Here is a 20,880-nt window from a genome sequence, read left to right as displayed (position 1 = left end):
GAATGAGACTGATAAAAAATAAAACAGCTTGAGACACTTCATCAGCACTCCTGTCCTGTTTGTGATTTGTACATAAACCCCAACCAGCAACAAACATTTCTGAAATTATGTGAAATTTGGGCTCTTCCTTTTGCTGAAGAGCTCCCACCTGATGTCAGAATCATGGAATGGTTTGGGTTGGAAGGGATCTTAAAGTTCACCCCATTCCACCCCCTACCACGGGCAGGGACACCTTCCACCAGATCAGGTTGTTCCAAGCCCCATGAACTTGGAACTCTTTCCAGGAATGGGACAGCCACAGCTTCTCTGGCTTTCCCTCGGCCTGAATTTCTTGCTGCTGAATTATGTAATTGACTGTGCTTTCCCAAATTTCAGCTTTCAAGCAGACCTCGTTTTTCCCCCACTCTGTGCCAGGATTTTGATGCCTAAAGACAGCCTAGAAATTGCTCCTGATCTAAACCATATTCTGGAAGAGGAAAAAGAGTCCACTGGGATCCCAAAGATGCCTAAAACCTTCTCCTAAATCTGAGAACATCTTGTCAGAGCAAACCAGCAAATACAAATCCTTTTGTCCCTAAGCCCAGTGCTCCTGTGTGCTGTTTGTACCTCCCCATCTCCAAGCTGGGGGAAGGCAGAGCTGCTGCTCCCGCTGGGTCACTGCCACTGACATGTGGCACTTTGGGCAGCACAAAATAAAGTGGCTCAGACAAGCCTGCATCTCTCTAAATGTGCTGCCCATTACCCCTAATCTGGTTACTTTAATTGCCAAAGCCATTAGGGCCCTGCAGTCTGAAAGGAAACAAAAAATCGATGCAATTACCAGCCCTGAAATTGAGTTAATATCTTGTAATAAATTACAGTGAAGGCCACTTTCTGCAGTGACTCTCAGAGGCACGTTTAATTCTCTGCTTCAGGGCAGAAACTCAATTAAAAACAAAAACTTATTTCATTTTAATTGCTGGCCTAATAAAACCTCTGTCACCTGCAGCTTCCTTTTGTGTGTCCAATGTCTCAGCTCTATGAGTGGCTTCTTGTTCTCTGCTAATGTGTGCGTTGCAGACCTATTATAGTAATATATATTTGTATGTTATATTAATATATAGTATTATAGTAATATATATGTATTGTATAATAGTAATAGATATGTATTACAGTGTATATTTTAAGTGCAGCAGCAGCTGATGGTGGCAAACATGGGAATGGGTAGAAATAACAAATTTCTTTTTGTGAATCCTCTGTGAATCTCTGTGGATGTGGAGCTGTGGCCATCCCTGCTGCTCTGCTCTCCTGTTTTTACCAGGCTGGTTTGGGGTGAATAAAATTCACTGGGATTGGCACAGGGGAAGCCTTGGCACAGCCAGTGTGTTCCCATGGCCCTGTGTGTTGGTGAGATGAGGAAACAAGCAGGAGTGTGACACCTCACCCATGCTGATGCCCAAAAACTCCTCCAATAAACCATCAGAAATGCCTTTGCCATTTCTGGTCTGCCAGGGATGAGGATCCTGCAGCATTAGATTTCCTGGAAAACACATGGATTTTTAGAGCAGGGGCTCAGCCCTGGCAGCTGTTGTAGATGTTATGCTCAGACAGGGTGGAGATCATTCTTCCAGCTGCCAAGGAATGATAAAAAGCAGGAAAACAAAACAAAACCAGGGCGGTCATGCTGAGCTCACATTTCCTGACTGTCCTCTTGCACGAACGAAAGAAGTTCCTAAAAGCTTGGTTCAAGCCTCTGGCAGGATGGAAAGAGGAGAAGAAGCTCCTGTAAGTGCCTTTTCTGCTTCTTGCTTGTAGACAAGGCCACACAAGAAACCTGGCAAGGCTCTCTTGTGTTTTTGAGGGGTAGCCAGCTTGGGGCTGGGATTAATTACTGAGCTCAGCCCTCCCTTCCACTCTGAGGTACGGGGTGGGGATGCGGGCACCAGGGCTGGGCTGAGGTGGAGGGAGAAGGATGTGGCAGAGGGAGAAAAGGCATCTCAGTGGGGTGGGAGAAACCCCAAATGCAAATTTTGGGAGTGGTTTGTGCTGGTGTGGGCAGAGGGGGTGTGAGGGGGAAGGGGTTTATGAGTCTCGGGTGTTGCTGTGATCAGCAGAGTGTGCAGCCTTGGTTTCCTCTCAAAGGTCTGCAGTCACAGCTGAGGGTGAATTTCCTCCAAAATATGACACAGAAAAGAAATTTTTAAAAGCTCATTCCCAGACAAGTCTTTTTGTGGCTCTTTCCCATGGCAGATCCCTGCTCTCCCACCGCTCTGTCTGAAGTGCTCTGCAGCAATTGCCAAAGAACTGAGACAGCACAAAAACATTTCAGTCCAGCTCAAACCCATTTTTCTTTGCTTTTCAGCTGCCTGGGGCTGCCTGGAATGGGTATTTAAGCCTTTTTAGTCATGGGACCAGAGCAGGTATGTCCAGAGCTTCACCCCTTAGAGCTGCACATCACTCTGAGCCTGTGGGGGTGCAGGGGCACCCCTTTTCCTGGGTGTGGGTGGGGAGGGAGCCATCCCTAAACCCTCACATCTCTGCAGGGACAAACAGATCCTCGAGGAGAAACTGGAGCTACACAGCCAGGCCTCTTTGGGATTGCTGGAAAATGAGCTCCAGAAAAGATGGGTAGCTTTGGCCATGGCTGAAAAAAAAATCTGCTTTAAGGGTACAGGTGTGTTGACACAACTTTTTGCAAAACTTTTTTGTTTTGCTGTCAAAAGATTAGCCTTGATTTATAAACTTCTCATTAACCTTCAAAGTGCCAACAGCACCAGGCAAGTCCCATCTCCTACTGTGTGAAATGGGCTCCTCAGTGACAGCTTTTTTGCTTGAAAATCCCAAAAATAGGAGGCTCCCAATCACTCACCATTTCCTGAAATCTGGGCTGCAGCCAGCTGAGACGCCCACAGTTCCAGGGAGTGACCACTGCAGGGGTGTCTCATGCCTTGTCTCATGCAGAAGTGATTCCAGCAATGTTCTTCCAGCTGAATCTCTCCCTCTCACCAAAATTCAGGACTGGATTCTGGTGCCTACATGTCCTCACCTTGGATGAGTCTTTGAGCAGCCTGGGATAATGGAAGGTGTCCCTGTCCAGGGCAGAGGGTTGGAACAAGATGTTCTTCAAGGTCTCTTCAACCTAAACCATTCTGGGATCCTATGAATTCTGTATTTTCCACTTACAAAGGCCTTTTACCAGAATCCACGTCCTAGAGTTGGCATGGAGAGGGGTCCATGTCCTCCAGGAGCAGGGAGATGTTCAGCATTTCCCTCCTGGGAACAGCCCCACTGACATAAAGGTGCTGGTGGCAGGTTCTTTACCAAGAATTGAGATATTGCTTTCTCAGTAGTGACCCAGGTGAATATAAGCAGCTTCCAGTGAGCTGTGGTGGTGGATTTCCTGTAATTTGGAGCAGAAACTTCACTAAAAGCTGGTGGTGGTGCCAGGAGGAAGTAGTGACTTATGTCAGAGGAAACCATGCTCATTCATTTTTATGTGTCTGAGTAAGGAAAGCAGAATTAATTTTGGGTTTTGGGTTTTGGTTTTTTTTTTTTTTTGTATGTACATGTAGACAGCTATGCCTATGCTTAGGCAAAGGCCAAATTGTTCAGAACACAAAATACTCACCAGACAGTGGCAGAAATTTAAACCCAGAAAACTCCAGTACTTGAATGAATGAATGGAGCCTACAAGAAAGAAAAGAGGGGCTTTTTACAGGAGCATGGAGTGACAGGACAAGAGGGAATGGCTTCCAACTGAAAGAGGGTGGGTTTGGACCAGATATTAGGAGGAAGTTCTTTGCTGTGAGGCCCTGGCACAGGGTGCCCAGAGAAGCTGTGGCTGCCCCTGGATCCCTGGAAGTGCCCAAGCCAGGTTGGCTTGGGGCAACCTGGGATAGTGGAAGGTATCCCTGTCCATGGCAGGGGGTTGGAATGAGATGATCTTGAAGGTCCCTTCCAGCTCAAACCATTCTGGCATTCTATGAGCTAAAGAAAAACCCTCTGTGATGTTCTGTTTGCTTCCTGTGTGAATTGGAGCAACATTTGATCCTTTCCCTTACTCCTAGGCAGCCACTGGTCAAACACAAGCTCAGGAGTGACAGCAACAACCACAGACTCGTGGCTGCATGCTGCCAATTCGAGTGAGTACCCATATGAGTACCTGGATGAGGAGGACTATGGGCTCTATGGCCTTTGCACCAAAGAGGAGGTGCTCTCCTTCAGCAGGGTGTTCTTGCCATCATTTTACACCATCATCTTCCTGGTTGGAATGGCTGGGAATGCTCTCCTGTTTGCTGTCCTCCTCATGTACATCAAGAAGAAAAAGAAGATGACTGAGCTGTATCTGCTGAACCTGGTGGTTTCAGACTTCTTCCTGCTACTGACCCTTCCTTTCTGGGCTCTGTACATTTCTCAGTGGATCACCTGGGACATCTTGTGCCCATTCTTGAATGCCATGTACACTCTCAATTTCTACAGTGGCGTCTTCTTTGTGAGCTGCATGAGCCTGGACATGTACCTGCAGATAGTTCATGCTTGGTCTCCTCACAGCTCCACGGTGTGGAGGAATTCCATCCTCCTCTTGTTGGTGATGTGGGTCCTTTCCATAGCTCTCTCCATTCCTGATGGCCTTTTCACCAGCACAAGGCAAATTCACAACAAAACCATCATGTGCACCCAGGATTATGGCCAGGAACACTTATTTTGGAAAGTTGTCTTTCGGGTGATTCAAAACACCCTGGGATTCCTTTTCCCCCTCCTCTTCATGACCTTCTGCTACTCCCGCATCGCCTGTGTGCTCAACACCTCCCAGATACCTGGCTCCAGGAGAGCTCTCTGCTTAGTCCTTGCTCTGGTGGGGGTTTTCTTTGTACTCTGGTGTCCTTACAACGTTGTGCTCATCCTCCACTCCCTGCAAGATGTTGGTGTGATCAGGAGCTGTGAAAGCAGCAGAAAACTGGATTATGCTCTGCAGGTCACAGAGAGCTTGTCCTTTGTCCACTGCTGTCTCAACCCCTTGCTCTATGCTTTTGTGAAGAAACACTTCAGGGCATATTTGTGGAAGATCCCTCAGGCCATTTTCAGGAGAGGTGCTTTCTTTTCCATCCAGGACTCCCAGACGAGCCCATCTTGCAGCAGATATGCAGCTGAGATAGAAATGCTGAGCATCACAAATGCATCATAAATATTTACATTTTTTACATCGTATCCTGCCCATGCTGGAGTTGGTGTGAGCCCACAGCACTGTGTAACCAGATAGTTCATGCTAGCCTTGAGATGAGGACTTTCCATACTGGGATTGGAAAAGTACATGTGGGATCTGTTTTTGTTGCAAGTGGAATTATTACGAAAGAATTGTCCTGGATTTGCACTAGTGGAAGAAACCCAGTTCCCATCTGGAGTATGAGAGGCAGTAGCAAACAAAGAATCAGATTTCTCAATGTTGTGCCTTAAAAAATGCAAACTAAAACTTGAGGAGAGATTCTCCTCCTCCCTGGCATGGGCTTTCCATGGATGGAATTCCATGCTCATCCATCAGGCCAGAAAGACTGCCAAGGGATGGCTTTGCTTCTCCTGGCTCTTACCATCTGCCAGATGATTTAACCAGGACAATCTTGTTTCCTACCAGGAGAAAAACAGGAAGGACTGGACACCTTTGAGCTGAGTTGTTCTCTGTCATGATGAGCTGTGGCACACGGACCTGCTGAGCAGGGAACTGTGGCTCCCCAAGGGGCAGAGCCTTGGTTAGAGATCAATTTGATCATCAGCTGATTTGAGACAGTTTAAGCAGAACGGTCCAGACCAGTAACAATCAGAAAGAGATAAAAAGGGGGCTCAGCAGAACAGTGGTAAAGGTATTTGTCTTCCAAGATCCAGTTTGACAAGATAAAAACGATCCATGGATACCACCTGTAAGATAAATATTAGCTTTGAAACACAACAGAGTGAGAGGATGTCCTGAACAGCAGAGCACAGAGGGCTGATGCTCAATCCTTATTACCCAGTGCAGCTTTGAAGTTCAAGGTTCTGAGTTTGCTGACTTTTATTTCAAGGCGTTATTCACCCCAAATGCTCCTGAACCTTAAATGGTCCCTTTTCATCCTGAAAATTTATTAAGTCTGGAACTTGCCTAGAGTTTACAAATAAAATGATTAATTTAAGAGAAAGCACTCATCACGTTTATTTTATTACTACATAAGGTTACAGGACTGAGAAGGGCTTTGAGTTGATCACTGCTGTTATTTTTCTTCCCAGCATTGCTGCAGTGTTTTTCCAAAATGCTAAGGTTGGGAGCTTTCCTTAAAAAAACAAAGCCAGAATAAATATTTAGCTGATGCTGTGATGTGGCCTTCACTCCTCGGGTCAGGTCACTGTAGGGAACGTGGAAAGGGACAGAAGGGACAGCAGCTGGGAAGCTAAAAAATGAAGATTATGATCCCAGACAGAGGAAGACTCTTGGGACTGTGGAAGACTTCTGATAGGATGCTCTAGGGAAGAGCAAAGGTGAGGAATAGAGGGGAGTTAATGTCACTCTCCATCCTGCATGAGAAGAGGTCCAAACACCAGGGGCTGGGACAGGCTGTGGTGGCAGTTCTGGGTAGATCAGGGTGGCAACACCAAGGGGAGCAGTGACAGGGGACAAGGGGTCCCTGACATTGTCCCCAAACCCCATTTGGAGAGAGGTAACAGGGGAGTTTGAGAAGCAGAAGGGAAGTGGGAAAAGCAGGAGTGCTGTGGTCCCTGTGGGCGCTGCTCCCCAGCCAGGGGCTGGATGGAGCATCTGGAAGCTCTGGGCTCCTCTGGTGCCAAGCAAATGCAGTGGCTCAAGCTCTCCTCACTCGTGGGGCAGCTCAGCTGCTTTGCTTGGCACTCACACAGAGCAGTAGCCCTTGCACTGTTCATTGGCAAAGCACCCCTGGGACACCATGTGCTGTGGAGATCACCAAAATGACAGAGACTTTTCCTTCTCTTGGCTTTTGAGACTAAATCAGCTCAGCTGTGACCCCCTTCCCTCAGTCCTGTGCTCATTTCCAGTAGCATTTCCAACATCCATTGGTTTCATTTTTTCAGTGGGTGTCCATAGCCTGGTCTTAAAGGCAAAAATCACAGAGTGGGATTCTCTAAATATTTTCCTTACAAAATCTGGGCTCCATGCAGCCTAGAGAAGGGAATTTGCCTCATGCCAAAGCCCATCCCCCCGATACAGCATGGGTACTCCAACGGGATTCCAACATACCTTCCACCTTAAAATTCTCGGTTCATCCAGGGACGAGTTCACCTCGAGCAGAGCACTGAGCAGGGGCAAGGCAAACACTCACAGCCAATGAGGACACAGGCTGCCAGCTCTGCATCTGCCTGTCAGCTGCTGGGTGGGGATAAAATGCACATTCCTGCCCCAGCCTGCCTCTAGTCCCAGCTCCTGGATGGCACAGAGCTCTCATGGTGCTCTGGGTGGTTCTCCTCTGCACCTTGGTGTCATCACTGCTCGGTGGGCTCTACGTCCTGGGCGTGTTTCGGAGACAGAGACCCAATGAGCCACCCCTGGACAAAGGTACCATTCCCTGGCTGGGCCATCTGCTGGAATTCAGAAAGGACAGCTCAGAGTTTCTCAAAAGGATGCAGAGCAAACACGGGGATGTTTTCACGGTGCTGATCGGTGGTTATTACTTCACCTTTGTGATGGATCCCTTCTCCTTTGGCACCATTGTGAAGGAATCGCGATCCAAACTGGACTTTAGGACTAGTGCAACTCAGCTGGTCGTGCGGGTTTTTGGCTACAAACCCATCGAAGCCACTCATAGCATAGTTCACACATCAAGCATAAAGCACCTGATGGGAGATGGCCTCACTGTCCTCACACAAGCCACCATGGAGAGCTTTCGGAAGCTGCTGCTTTTCAACCTGAGCTCAGGAGAGAAGAGAGTGTGGCAGGAGGAAAACCTCTTCCACTACTGCTACAATATTGTCTTCAGAGCTGGGTATCTGGCTCTGTATGGCACTGAGCCACCCCGAGGGGCAGGGGGCCAGGAGAAAGCTGAAGAGCAGGATCGCCTCCACTCCAACCAGCTCTTCCAGGAGTTCCGTAAGTACGACCGCCTCTTCCCTCACCTGGCCTATGCTCTGCTGCCTCCCAAGGACAAAAGAGAGGCTGAGCGGCTGAAGAGACACTTTTGGAATGTGCTGTCTGTGAAGAATGTCTGGCAGAAGGACAATATCAGTGGCTGGATAAGTGATCAAGAGAAACTTCTGGCAGAAAACGGTGTCCCCGAGTACATGCGGGAGCGTTTCATGTTCATGCTCCTCTGGGCATCCCAAGGCAACACGGGCCCGACTGCCTTCTGGCTCCTCTTGTATCTGCTGAAGCATCCAGAGGCTCTGAAGGCTGTGAGAGATGAAGTGGATAAAGTCTTGAAGGAGAGTGGGCAGGAAGTAAAGGCAGGGAGCCCCCCAGTTACTGTCACTAGGCACATGCTGAACCAGACCCCTCTGCTGGACAGTGCTCTGGAGGAGACCCTGAGGCTGGTGGCAGCCCCAATACTGGTCAGAGCTGTGCTCGAGGACACCTCCCTGAGGACAAGCACTGGGACAGAGTTCACCCTCCGCAGAGGGGACAGGGTGGCTCTGTTCCCATACATCTCCGTGCAGATGAACCCAGAAATCCATGAGGAACCACACAAATTTAAGTACGACCGTTTTGTACACCCAGACGGCACCAGGAAAGATTTCTACAGAAACGGGAAAAAGCTGAAATTCGTCAGCATGCCTTGGGGGGCAGGAGTTTCCACCTGTCCCGGCCGCTTCTTTGCTACTGCTGAAATGAAATTGTTTGTGTTCTTGATGCTGAGTCACTTTGACCTGGAGCTGGTCGATGGGGAGGAGGAGATCCCAGCCATAGACATCAGCCGCTGGGGCTTTGGGACCATGCAGCCTGTCCGCGACGTTCGCTTCAGACACCGGCCACGCTTCTGACCTGGGCACTCCTGGTGGTGTTTGTTCTGCTGTCACCTGTGGAACAAATTGTCTGATCTCATGGTTATAAGATCTGTGCAGTGCCAGCACTGATATGATCTTGTTTGCTCAATGTTTGTCATGGCTTTTGTTGCTACCTCCTCCTCCTCCCTGTGTGCTGCTGCTGCTTGCTGTGTTGGTTACGGGATAGAAGAGGGTGATGTACACATAGAGACAAAATGTGCCCTGCCAGGCTACTCCCAGCCCCATCCTGGGGACCATCAGCCCATTGAAAGCCAGGAGGAGCACAGGGTCAGATTGGCAGGTGGGAACTCAAATTCAGGGCTTCCAAGGAATAAGGGTTTTGCCCAGGTTCCTCCCAGGGCTGCCCCAGCACAGAATCAGCCCCATGGTCCCAGCATGACTCCCATGGAGATGTGTCATCAGCTCTCTGGATCACCGCCTGGGATAAGGGGGATTGTGTCAAGGCAGGGGAGACCTCCTATGCTGTGTATGAAAAGTGCATTTTGGTACTGCACAGGACTTTATATAATAGAGTGTTTGGGGGAGGAACCAAAGAGGGTTAAAAGAGGGACTTGGGTGATTTAGGGAAGAAAATTGAGATGTAAGGGGGTGAAAAGGGCTGGTTGGGGGCAAATAGGTGACTGACCGGTCCCTAGACTTGTCAGGTCACACCCTGCACCTGATAATTTATTTTCCTCAGTAAGTATCATTGGCAGGATGGCATCAGCTTGTGGTGAACCCCTGAAAGGTCAGAGAGCAGCAGATATCCTCTCCAGAGATGTAAAAATTTCCTTGGAGAATTTTGTCTTGTTTATGGTTCCCTTCTTGTATCTGATGAGACCTCCAAAGAGAGCAACCTCAATCCCTTATGGGCTACAGCCACTGTGATCTTACAGCCCTCAAACATATTTTTTATCTGCTGAATCAGTGCAGGATAAAACTTTGCTCTACAAGCTCTGCTTTGCTTTATCACCCTTCAACAATTAGAACTTCCACCACTTCCTTACAGAAGTTAAACCCAAGCCTCTCCTGCATGGAGAGCAGTGGATTGATTTTAATGCTGACACTAACCTTGAACTTTGGAGATTATTTGTGGTCGAGGAATGAAACTCAAACATTTTCACATGTGTCCAAACATCAGATCCAGATTCTGCTTTGTCCTGCAAAGGTCATGATGTTACATGATGTTGTAACTGCATGTTAAGGGCAAACTATCCTGGCCTGCCAGACTGGTCATTAGCCCTGACCTCATGGATGTGGTGGAAATTCAGGCAGAAACTATCAAGCAGTTGAGGCAGGACCAAGGAAAAAAACTACCTGTAAGGCTTGACTGCAACTGCTGATATTTCCATTAGCAATTCCAGCACCTTTTCACTCCTTCCATGCTCCAGCTGCAGCTCTCACCTATTTTTTTGTCATCTGAAGCCCTTTTCACATTCTGGTCAATGCAAGCTCCAAACCATGCCCAGGAATTCCCTGGGGTAGCTGGGCAGCTCAGAGCCATCATCACATCCTGCCCAGATGATGTCCTCCTTCCAAAGCTCTAGTAAAAGGATTTTTCATGTGGATGTCCTGCATGGAAGTGGTTCCTAGCTAATACAGTGTATGCAGGTTATCACAAAGAGCCCAGGTCAGAGTTGAGGGATGTGTGCTGCACAAATGTGGATTGGGATTGGGGAAGGAATGTAAAAGTAACAACAATGGTTCAGCAGAAAAATGTGGCTTTATTTGCTTGTCAGAATGGTTTATTTAACCAAACAGTGTTGAGTCTATAAAAGAGCTCAGACATGCTCAAATGCATGCAATAGTGAGAAGCAAGAAAGAAAATAATTCATATATGGAAGAGCATGAAAACTCCAAGTGAGTTAATCTATAATTATGTTTTTTATGTTTAGATAGGTTTTTCCCTGGCACTGATCTTTCCATCCCAAAATGCACCAGCAAGAGCAAAGAACCAGCCTGTGCCAACAAAAACCTGTCTGGATTTGTGACAGAAGTTAAATTGGATGGGATCCAGAGTCCTGAAGGGTTTCTTGGGGGCAGCCCTCATTGCAGTGTCTGTCTTGTGTAACTCTCCTCTCCTCCCAGAGAACTGAGCATGGAGTCTGGCCCTAAGCCCTTGGGGTTCTCTCCTCTAGCACACTTCAGCATTCCAAATTTTACAATCTATTGAGTTGGTGCCTGCTCTTCACAGCACAGGGAAAGCTCCTCAGCTCTCAGTCACAATTCCTGCTCTGCATGCTCAGCAAGGGAAGGAGTCATGATGCTCCATCTTTCAGGTTTGGAATAATATGGGTTAAACTTGTTTGGAAAGAGCATCCCTGGATAAACAGCCTCACTTTTAGTATTGAACTTTAGGGCATTAGGAACTGTTTTCCTGTTCTCCTTCCACTAAACACAGCCAGACACAGCTCTGATAAAGCCTCTTTCTGCTGCTCATATGGGAAATTGAGGGATACATCAATCACTGCAGAGAAACTCAAAGGAACACTGAAGTTATGAGTACAAAGCAATGACACAGCCAACACCATCCTTTGCAGAGGAAAGCAGGGTGTGAAGGTCATAGAGGAACGTGACATTTCAGGGTTTTTAAAAAGAATTAAAACACTCAGCCTTTGCCAGGGACACTGCTGCCACATCTCCCAGTGGATGTGTCCCTGCTCCCCAGGGAAGAGCAGCTCAGCTTCAAAGTGGCAAAGTCTCTTAGTGGTACAAAATCTGCATGTTGCAAGGTCACTGTTGGGTTTGCTGCCTTCACTGTCCAGTGTCCCAGTTCCCCCCACAGTCACACCTAGACAGAAACAGCCCGTGGCAGGCAGGACACACGGACAGAACACAGTGGGGTTGGTGGGAGGGTTTGGTACCAAACACCCGGTGCAGGAGGGCACAGGGAGGTGATTCCCATCTGTCACCACATCCACGTCACTGTGCAATCATGAGGCCATACTTGGAGCACAGCAGGCCCCTCTTCTTTTCCCGGTCCATGAGGAAATTCCTCAGTTTGGTGGTGGGGAAGGTGACCAGTGCCTGCTGCCTGTTGTCCAGACCTGTTTCCTGCAGCCAGGGGCTCTGGAGGCACTCGGAGGCTGAGGGCCTTCCCCTAGGACAGACAGAGGTGAGGGGTCAGTCATGGAGGGTCTGTGCTGCATGGGGAGGCTGTCATGGACATATTTTCTGAAAAATCATTTTGAGAGGATTTTTCTCCTGAGAAGCTGAGAGGCCTCAGAAACGAAATGTAAACAATAATTATCTGCTGCTGTGGAATGCAACAGGTGCATCTTTGATTGGTCTCATGTGGTTGTTTTTAATTAATGGCCAATCACATTCAGCTGTCTCAGACTCTCTGGAGAAACAAATCCTAGCAAAGGATTTTTCAGAAAATATATCCATGACAGGAGAATCCTTGCAAACAGAGAGAAGGAGCAACACCCAGGATGTGCTGGGAGGACAGGCAGCCTCTTACCAAGGGTTTGCACACAGAGTGCTCTGCAGGAAGGACACTGCTCCCCCGGACAGACCCGCGTAGCACCGCGCCAGCTTCAGCTTCCCCTTCCTGGCTGTTCTCAGGAACTCACAGGGTACATCCGAGCTGATGGGGTAGTTGGCACTCAGCCTGCCCCAGGAGAAGAGAATGAAATCATGGACCTGCCTCCAGCTCCCAGCAGCTGACAGAATTGAGGATTGTTGTTGACTTTATTCGTGGTGTTGCACCTTGTGTGGGGGCTGTCTCGGGCGCGATTTGGGCTTTTTAGTGGAAGGGTCAGGAAGTAGTTTAGTTAAAAATGCCAGCTTTGGGAGTTGGAGATGAGGATTTGAATCCTTTCTTCTCGAGATAGGGTGGTGGGGTAACTAGGAAGGGGTTTAGTCTTCAATCTTTGGCTTACAAGACCAATGTTTTTATAAACTATTAGAGTTAATTAGAGTTTGAGTAATTTATTTTCTAGGGTGGCTGCATGAGGAGGATGTGGAGCTGTTGGAGCGAGTCCAGAGGAAGCCACTGAGGTTAGCAGAAAGATGGGGCACCTCTTCTTTGGAAAAAAACTGAGAGAATTGGGATTGTTCATCCTGGAGAAGGCTTCAGAGAGACCTTAGAGCCCACTCCAGTGCCTAAAGGGGCTCCAAGAGAGCCTCCAAGATGGACCTTGGATAAGGGCTTGTAGTGGCAGAACAAGGATGAACAGTTTTAAATTAAAAGAATATAACTTTAGATTAGATATTGGGAAGAAATTCTTCCCTGTGAGGCCCTGGCACAGGTTGCCCATCCATCCCCCAGCTTTCCATGGCATTGTCAAAGGAAGGGCACAGCTGAGATTAACTCTATGAAACTGATTTTAAAGTCACTCACAGGGTAGGGAACAATCAACTGACTCACATGATGAAGGCTGTGATTTAAAAACTGAAATTGTAATTTTAAAGCAAATAACAGCACAGCAATCAATGGACTCACATGATGAAGGCTGTAATTCCAATGGACCAAATATCAGTCTGGGGAAGGGCTCCTTGCTCTGTCAGCAGTTCTGGAGCTGGAAAAGTAAACTTGTGTGAGGCAAGCTCCTCTCCAACACACTGAGAGCAGCACAAAGGCAGTGGATACTCTCATGCTTTGCTGCCTTGCCAAGAGGGAAGAAGAGGCATTTCCCAGGACAGGGAGCTGGTTGAGGAGCTTCCACATGGATGCTGATTGCAGTGAAACCATGAGAACCTCTGGGCAGATGGCAGCAATGGACACATAGATGCCAGCTAAAGTGACACTGCTGTGAGCTCTGTCCCCTGTGCTCTGCAGTGGACAGCTGTCACCACTCAGTGCTCCCACAAACTCTCACTGGCACTGGAGAGCAGCACCTGGAAGGTTTTTCTGGCTGGGACTACCTGCTGCCTTGACCAATGTTTGTGTCTTTCTGTTTATCACACATTGCAGATAAGCCCCAAGTCCTTGTGACTGAGCTCTACTCACCCATGGTCTCCACATAGTCCGAGCATTTATCCATGGTAATAAATTTGTCTGGTGTGTAGAACTGTGCATTGCCAAAATCCAGGAGTTTCAGCAGGTTGGGCTCAGTGATGATCATGTTCTCAGACCTGAGGTCCAGGTGCAGGATGTTGTGTGCATGGAGGTACTCAGTGGCACTGAGGATCTGCCACAGGTAGTCTCGGACCTCCACCTCTGAGTATGATGTCCTGGTGAGAGAAAGGGGATAGAAAACACAGGTGTGCTGTCTGCATGCCCAGAAATGCCTTTCTACACCCACTGTCACCCTCCCCTGGGTGTCTGATCCCATCAGACCCTTGAGAGTCAAGAAGAAACAACTCTAGTTTAGCAAATCAGCTCTGTGTGGAGAGGCCGGTCCATCCTGTGAGTCAGGTTTACAGATGCAACAACAGGATGTTGTAGAGTTGAAAGAGAAAAAGCAGACTTTTCCTCCTCTCCATTGGGAGGAAATTCCAGCTGGAGCATCCTTCTGTTTCTTTACAGAAGGGACATTTCCTTTGTCATGAGGGTATGTTTGCTGTGGGGCCATGGATATCTTAATTGATCTCTGAATTGATGCCCACAATTCCTTCTTGTTTTATCACAGGATTTCAGCAGATCCATTTTGTGCCACTGTGAGAAACAATGAATCTTCCTGACCCTCAGTAACCTCCATGTCATGGTGTTGGGGTTAACAGGTGTTGGTGTAAGGAAACCCTTCATGTATCACATTATGGAACATGGTGATGCCTCAGGTTTTAGCTTTTATATTTTCAGATTCTGTGCTGCTTTAGTGTGGAGTTCTTAGCTTCATATCAGGGCATGGTGAGCTCTGTGCACAGAGCAGGGAGACAAAACAATTCCTGCTCCAGCTGGGCACCAAGGACAAATGATCCAAATCTCAGCCCAGGAGCACAAACCCCGTGGGCTGCAGAGAGAAAAACAAGCAGGGTGGGAGTGCCTGGGCTAAAGCTGGAATGGGACAATGAACTGCAAGGTGCAAATGGAGCAGAACTGATCCCAGGGAGAGAGCCCGGGAGCGCTCGTGCATTTTGGGGCCATTTTGGTTCATCTTGGGTGCAGCCCTGGCTGGGCTCTGGTGCTGCCCAAGGTGCATCCATGGAGGCCTTTAATAAATCCCTGCTTTATTATTTAGCTCTGTCCAGTCTGTGTTCTAGGGCAGCCTGCACAAGGCATCAATAGTTTCATATCACTGTAAACTGCTTTCAGCATCTCAGCTGGGTGGTCCTGAGTTGTCCTGCTGTAGAAAACTCAAGTAATTTTTTTATCTCAGAAGATGCAGAACAAACACTTTACAAATCCTGTGTTCAGTGACAGCACAGTGGATGAGATTGAGAGGGATGATCCAGTTTGTCAGGAGAAACCAACAGGTATCTTCTTCCCAACAGCAGCCCTGACAGGAAAGCTCTTCCCTCATGTTCTTACCGTAAAGCCAAGGAGTGGAGCAGCTCTGGCCCCACACACATCTCCTGGATCAGCACCAGGTGCCTGGGGCTGACGTAGGCACCCTTCAGCTGGGCTATGTTGGTGTGGTGGAGCTTCCTGAGCACCTGGTACTCCAGCAGCACAGCCTGCTTGTCCTCTTGCCAGTAAGGGATGATTTTAGCAGCCAGAGTTTTGCCGCTCACCTTCTCCCGGCACTGCCGGACGATGCTGAACCGGCCCCTGGTGCAAAGAACACAAAGGCACGTTTAGCTTCTCTCCTGTTCTTTAAAACCACCAGGATCCCGTGCTGTGCTTTTCATCTGTGCCTGGGGGGGAGTTACTGCATCTACTGTCACAGTTTGCACATCCTCCTGTGTCTGTATTCTGTACAGTCACTTTAAATTACAGGAGTGAGAGTTTAACTCCTCTGGAGAGAGAGGAGAGAGCAAGAGAACTTCTCCTGTTGCCAACAGAAATCAGTGTCTTTCTGTATCTGCAAAGATTGGTGCAGCAAGGACAAGAAATGTTATTAGCCCTGGGCTCACTTAATAATAAATCAATTGGCTGCCCCCTGCCCAGCACATCTGTTGTGACAGGACAAGAGGGGATGGTATCAAAGTAAAAGAGGGTTGATTTAGACCAGATATGAGGAAAAAGTTATTTTTTACAGTAAGGGGGATAAAACAACCTGGCCTTGAGCACTTCCAGGGGTGGGGCAGCCACAGCTTCTCTGGACAGCCTGTGCCAGGGCCTCCCCACCCTCACAGGTATCACAGACATGTTTTATGAAAAATCCTTTCCTTGGGATGTTTTCTCCTGAGAAGCTGAGAGGCCTCAGAAACAAAATGTAAACGCTGATTATCTGCTACTGTGGAATGCAACAGGTGGATCTGTGATTGGTCTCATGTGATTGTTATTAATTAACAGCCAGTCCAGCTGTCTGGACTGTCTCAGTCAGTCACAAGCCTTTGTTATAATTCTTTTTCTATTCCTTGCTAGCCTTCTGATTAAATCCTTTCTTCTATTCTTTTAGTATACTTTTAATATAATATATATAATAAAATAATAAATCAAATCTTCTGAAACATGGAGTCAACATTCTCATCCCTTCCCTCATCCTAAGACCCCTGCAAACACCACCACACACAGGGAAGCATTTTTTTCCTAATATCTAATCTAAACCAACTCTCATTCACTTTGAAGCCATCCCCTTGTCCTGCCCCTAAATCCCCTTATGGAAAGTCCCTCTCCATCTTTCTGGTTGGCACCCTTCAGGTACTAGAAGGTGCAGTTAGGTCACCCTGAAGTTTCTCTTCTCCAGGCTGAACAACCCCGATTTTCTCAGCCTTTCTTTGTGGGAGAGCTGCTCCATCACATGTGGGATTTCCCTCTGGGGCACGAAGAACTCGGCTGGGTTCTCTACCTTTTGATCTCAGTTTGGAAGGCGTAGGTCTGGTAGGTTGGGAAGGGCTCAGGAGGTGAGATCACTTCACTCTCTTCCTCAGGGGCAGCTGATGGGGACTCCTGTGTGGCAGCACGAGGCTCTGCAGGGGGAAAGGGAAAACAGCTTTACATGGGAAAACAGCTCTGTGTGGAAACTGGAGCCTGTCTGAGTCTCCCCTGCTATCTGTGAACAACAACAAGCAGAACTTTCTCCAGGGGACTCTATGTTCCAGGTGCTACTGGAATATATATTGGAATATAGCACCCATTGCTACTGGAATGCAGCAGATTCTGCTCTGTCCACCCCAAAATTCCCTGATATGGCCACTGCAGACAGAATGAGATGGATTCTTTGTTGTGTGCTATGGTATCAAATATCTTGGCCACTGATTCTTATTTTCTCACACAGCAAATCCTCGGGATATGGTAAAAACTGACAAGAAATTAGAAACTCTAATTAGAAATTAGAAGCAATTAGAAAAATTGTGGTTGGACATTTCAGAGCAGCAGCTGGAACTTGTTGCTCTGGTTCGTGTTTGGTTGTATCCAAGCGCTCCCTGAAATACTAAAGCATCCCTTTAAAGCATCTGGTTGGAAAAGCTGAAATATGATAAGAAATCCTGAGAAAAAGGAAAGCAGAGGACTTAGAGTGAGTTAAAAATATCTCTGTGAACTGATTCTTACAGAGCAATCCTCTCCATTGGGAGGAAATTCCAGCTAGAGCATCCTTCTGTCTCTTTACAGAAGGGACATTTCCTCTGCCATGAGGATCTGTTTGCTGTGGGGCATGGACCTCTTAATTTTAAAAACATGTGTGCAGTACAAAGTAGTCAAACGGGTGACAAAAATAGTAAATCAAGATTTCTATACTTCAGAGACAAAATACAGCTGGAAAACTCACCACAGGACAGTAACTCCCAATGGAAGATTCCAGAATAGACAAAATAACTACTGAATTTAGGATTTATTCTGTAATATAAGCAAGTCCAGAGTTTTCACCAATGCAAGGTCTGTATCAGTAGATAAATGCCTATAGTAAAATATTTATTGTACAAGACCAATTTCCTCATAATCTCAAATCAAAACTGTCTCTTCAACAGGTAATCTACAGCTCTAAGGCTGTTATTTTATTATTAAATTTTATATATATTATTTTAATAAATAATATATAGATATTTATTATATTTTATAATATTAAATTTTTCATAGTTACACATTGTTTATATTTACATGATGTTATGTTATTGAGCTTTTTAATATGTTTTTACCTATTCCCCTGTGTCCAGAACTAGAAAATAATTAGAAAATCATTTAATTTTAGATGCAAAAGCCCTGAACAACCCTGAGCCAAGAGGAATTGGCCTTGATTCACTTGCTCTTGGCTTCTGGGTCAACAACTAAAAAAATGCAGCGGGTTTGATGCAGGAAAATCCCAAAGTTTTCTGGGTGTTTGGTCTTACCCATCTGATCCTTGGCAGTGATTGTCACTTTGGCAGAGGGGTCACTGTAGGGGCCCATCCCTGCCTTGCTGCTGCAGGCGGTCCTGAAGCTGTAGATGAAGCCCTGGGGGAGATTTCTGGCATAGTAGCAGCAGTCAGTGATGTCAGAAGCAAGAGTTGTCCACTCCCCATCTGAACCAAGAACAGACAGAAAAGAAATCAGCGTTCATTTTAAGGTGGTCACTATGGCTTGGAGGTTTTTTAGATATTTGGGGTTTTGTTGTGGTTTTTTTCCTCATTTTTTTTTTCCCCACCAGCTTTATGTGCTGGGAATGTGGAGAAACTAATTTGGCCAACTTTGGGGCTCTACCTTTTCTAAAATTAGTTGGTTCATATCTGATAATTCCAAATTGTGCCAATATTGTTCCAGAGGAAAGGTGACATTTTCCTGTATTTTTTCTCTTTATCTAATTCATGCCACCAAACTCTACTGGAAATAGACATCAAGAACTCCAAACAAAACATAATTAATTCTATTTTTTTTTTCCTGTTGACTCTGTCTTAAATCTAGTTGAGACCATGCAGTGTAGGATTCCTGGACAGAACCATCCACTCACACCATCCCGGCAAACCCAGTGTTTGAAGCATGGGGGTTTTTACTCAGTTTTTATGAAACTCAGATGATTTCTCATGGAACTGGAATTCTAAGTGCATTCTGGACTCATTATTCGTGGGACTAAGTTAGGAAGGAGAAAATTCCCAGCAAATATTTAATCAGCATTCCTCCCACATGATGCTGTGCCCTCTGTGCTCAAGGCTGAACCCAACTCCCTGCAACTGTCTGAGATTAAACCCATCCTTCCATTCAAATAAAATCTGGCAAAGAGCCTCAAACCATTGGATAAGCAGCAATTCCCCACCCAAACCCAAGGTATCAATGATTTTACAGGGTAATGGTTGAACTGGGGGCTCTTTGTGCAAGAAGGAGCAGATAGAGATTAGAAATTGAGAAAAATATGTGCAGAAGCAGCATAGAAAAGCCTGTTTTGAAATAATAGATAAAAAAGGAATTTATTCCTGATTATCTTAACGTTCCTGTGTTCAGGAGAGCATATTTTGCAAGCTCCTGCCAAATAAACAGAACACAGTGGAAAATATAGATGCTGTTCCACATTTCTCTTCCTAATTGGAAGAATTTGTGTTTGTATCTTCCCCAAAATCTCTCCTACAGTGGTGTTAAAATGAGTAATGATAAAGAAAGTGGTGTTGAAGGGAAAGTGACTCACACCAGCTCCAGAGGGAAAGGGCAGAAAGCTGCTGCCCATGCTAATCCAAAAGGGAGTGTTCAGGTGTTTGTTTGTTTGTTTGTTTGTTTGGAGAATTAAGTGAAGGAACAGGGAGCAGCAGAATCCAGGCTGTGTTTGTGTGGCTGCAGCAGGAATTGCTATCAGACATCACACTCATAATAACAACAGCAAATCCACCCCAGGAGAGACAGGACAGCCTTGGGAATTTGATACAAAGCTTTTGTAACTAAACAGGAAAACATCCACTTTTGACAAGGGCAGATAGTGACAGGATGAGTGGGAAGGGCTTTAAATTGTGAGAGACTTAGATTAAATGTCAGGAAGAATTTATTATTCAGAGGGTGGTGAGGCCCTGGCACAGGGTGCCCAGAGAAGCTGTGGCTGCCCCTGGATCCCTGGAAGTGTCCAAGGCCAGGCTGGACAGGGCTTGGAGCAGCCTGGGACAGTGGAAGGTGTCCCTACCATGGCAGGGGGGCTGGAATTTGGTGGTTATTAAGGTGCCTTCCAACCCAAACCATTCCATGATTAAATGATCCACTGACTTTCAGCAGCCTCTGGACCAAGCCTCAAAAGAGAATATCAAAGGGGTGATGCAGTTTTGGCAAACTTTGGTTATTTTGTCCTGGCTCTTTGCCCTGAGCTTCCTTCACAGTCAATGGAAAAAGAAAGCACAGCTGTTCAGCAGAGGATAAACTGCCTGTTTGATAAATCATTTTTCTCCAAGACTGTACAGAAAACCTGAGCCTGGGATGATGTTGTTTCATTAGTGTCTCATTTTGTCAGATTACTCAGAGTTTATATCAGATTATATCAGACCAGGCATTTTCCCCCATAGCTGCTCACTTTTTGCTTTTAGCTTCCACACAGCCTTGTTTGATTCATACTTTAGCAAAGCCTAGGTATGAATATGCAAATTGCAGGCTGATTTAACCAGCGCAACCCATAACTTTTAGATTGTTAAATGATAGCTGTATGAATCCCATTCCTAACTCTAAACTGGGGAGTTAAATAAGGCTGTTTCTGAATAACAATAAAATATCCAGCTGGTGAAGAGATCATACAAACCAAGATGTCCCTTGGAAAGAAACAAGACAGCACTTTACCTTCAGTCTTGCACTGGACAGTGTAGTGGACAGGGGTGTTGGTTTCCACAGGTTTCCAAACCACCTGCACTCCATCCTTGTAGACCTCCACGATGTCAGGGGGTGGAGGGCTGGGGGGAACCTCTGTGGAGAGAAGGCACAAAGCCCATGAGTGTTAACAGCAGCACTGCTGTGATACAAAACTCTACACCCAGCATGTCTCAGCTCCAGATATTATTTAT

At 46.7% G+C, this 20,880-nt stretch overlaps 3 protein-coding genes across 3 annotated transcripts in view; 2 read left to right on the top strand and 1 right to left on the bottom strand.

The window, feature by feature from the left end:
* Window positions 1-1,364: 1,364 nt before the first annotated feature.
* On the top strand, window positions 1,365-5,169 carry ACKR2 (atypical chemokine receptor 2). Its single transcript, XM_005491460.3, has 3 exons — window positions 1,365-1,764; window positions 2,342-2,399; window positions 4,047-5,169. Exons 1-3 carry the CDS (start codon window positions 1,579-1,581, stop codon window positions 5,162-5,164), a joined length of 1,362 nt encoding a protein of 453 aa, XP_005491517.3. The 5' UTR covers window positions 1,365-1,578; the 3' UTR covers window positions 5,165-5,169.
* Window positions 5,170-7,407: 2,238 nt separating this feature from the next.
* On the top strand, window positions 7,408-10,520 carry CYP8B1 (cytochrome P450 family 8 subfamily B member 1). The gene has a single exon (XM_074540033.1). It carries the CDS (start codon window positions 7,420-7,422, stop codon window positions 8,947-8,949), a length of 1,530 nt encoding a protein of 509 aa, XP_074396134.1. The 5' UTR covers window positions 7,408-7,419; the 3' UTR covers window positions 8,950-10,520.
* Window positions 10,521-10,656: 136 nt separating this feature from the next.
* Window positions 10,657-20,880, bottom strand: part of LOC141728855 (obscurin-like) — a 28,231-nt gene continuing 18,007 nt past the window's right edge. The window contains exons 19-26 of the mRNA XM_074539977.1: window positions 20,660-20,782; window positions 18,271-18,441; window positions 16,791-16,911; window positions 15,368-15,607; window positions 13,907-14,130; window positions 13,400-13,475; window positions 12,416-12,565; window positions 10,657-12,052 (exon numbers count right to left, since the gene is read on the bottom strand). Of these exons, the coding sequence (XP_074396078.1) occupies window positions 11,875-12,052; window positions 12,416-12,565; window positions 13,400-13,475; window positions 13,907-14,130; window positions 15,368-15,607; window positions 16,791-16,911; window positions 18,271-18,441; window positions 20,660-20,782 (1,283 nt within the window). The 3' untranslated portion in view covers window positions 10,657-11,874. The remainder of the gene's footprint in view (window positions 12,053-12,415; window positions 12,566-13,399; window positions 13,476-13,906; window positions 14,131-15,367; window positions 15,608-16,790; window positions 16,912-18,270; window positions 18,442-20,659; window positions 20,783-20,880) is intronic.

Source organism: Zonotrichia albicollis, chromosome 1 (genome assembly GCF_047830755.1).
Source record: "Zonotrichia albicollis isolate bZonAlb1 chromosome 1, bZonAlb1.hap1, whole genome shotgun sequence".
Taxonomy (NCBI): domain Eukaryota; kingdom Metazoa; phylum Chordata; class Aves; order Passeriformes; family Passerellidae; genus Zonotrichia; species Zonotrichia albicollis.
Note: the sequence above shows the minus strand (reverse complement) of the source record. Positions and strands in the feature narration are given on the sequence as shown.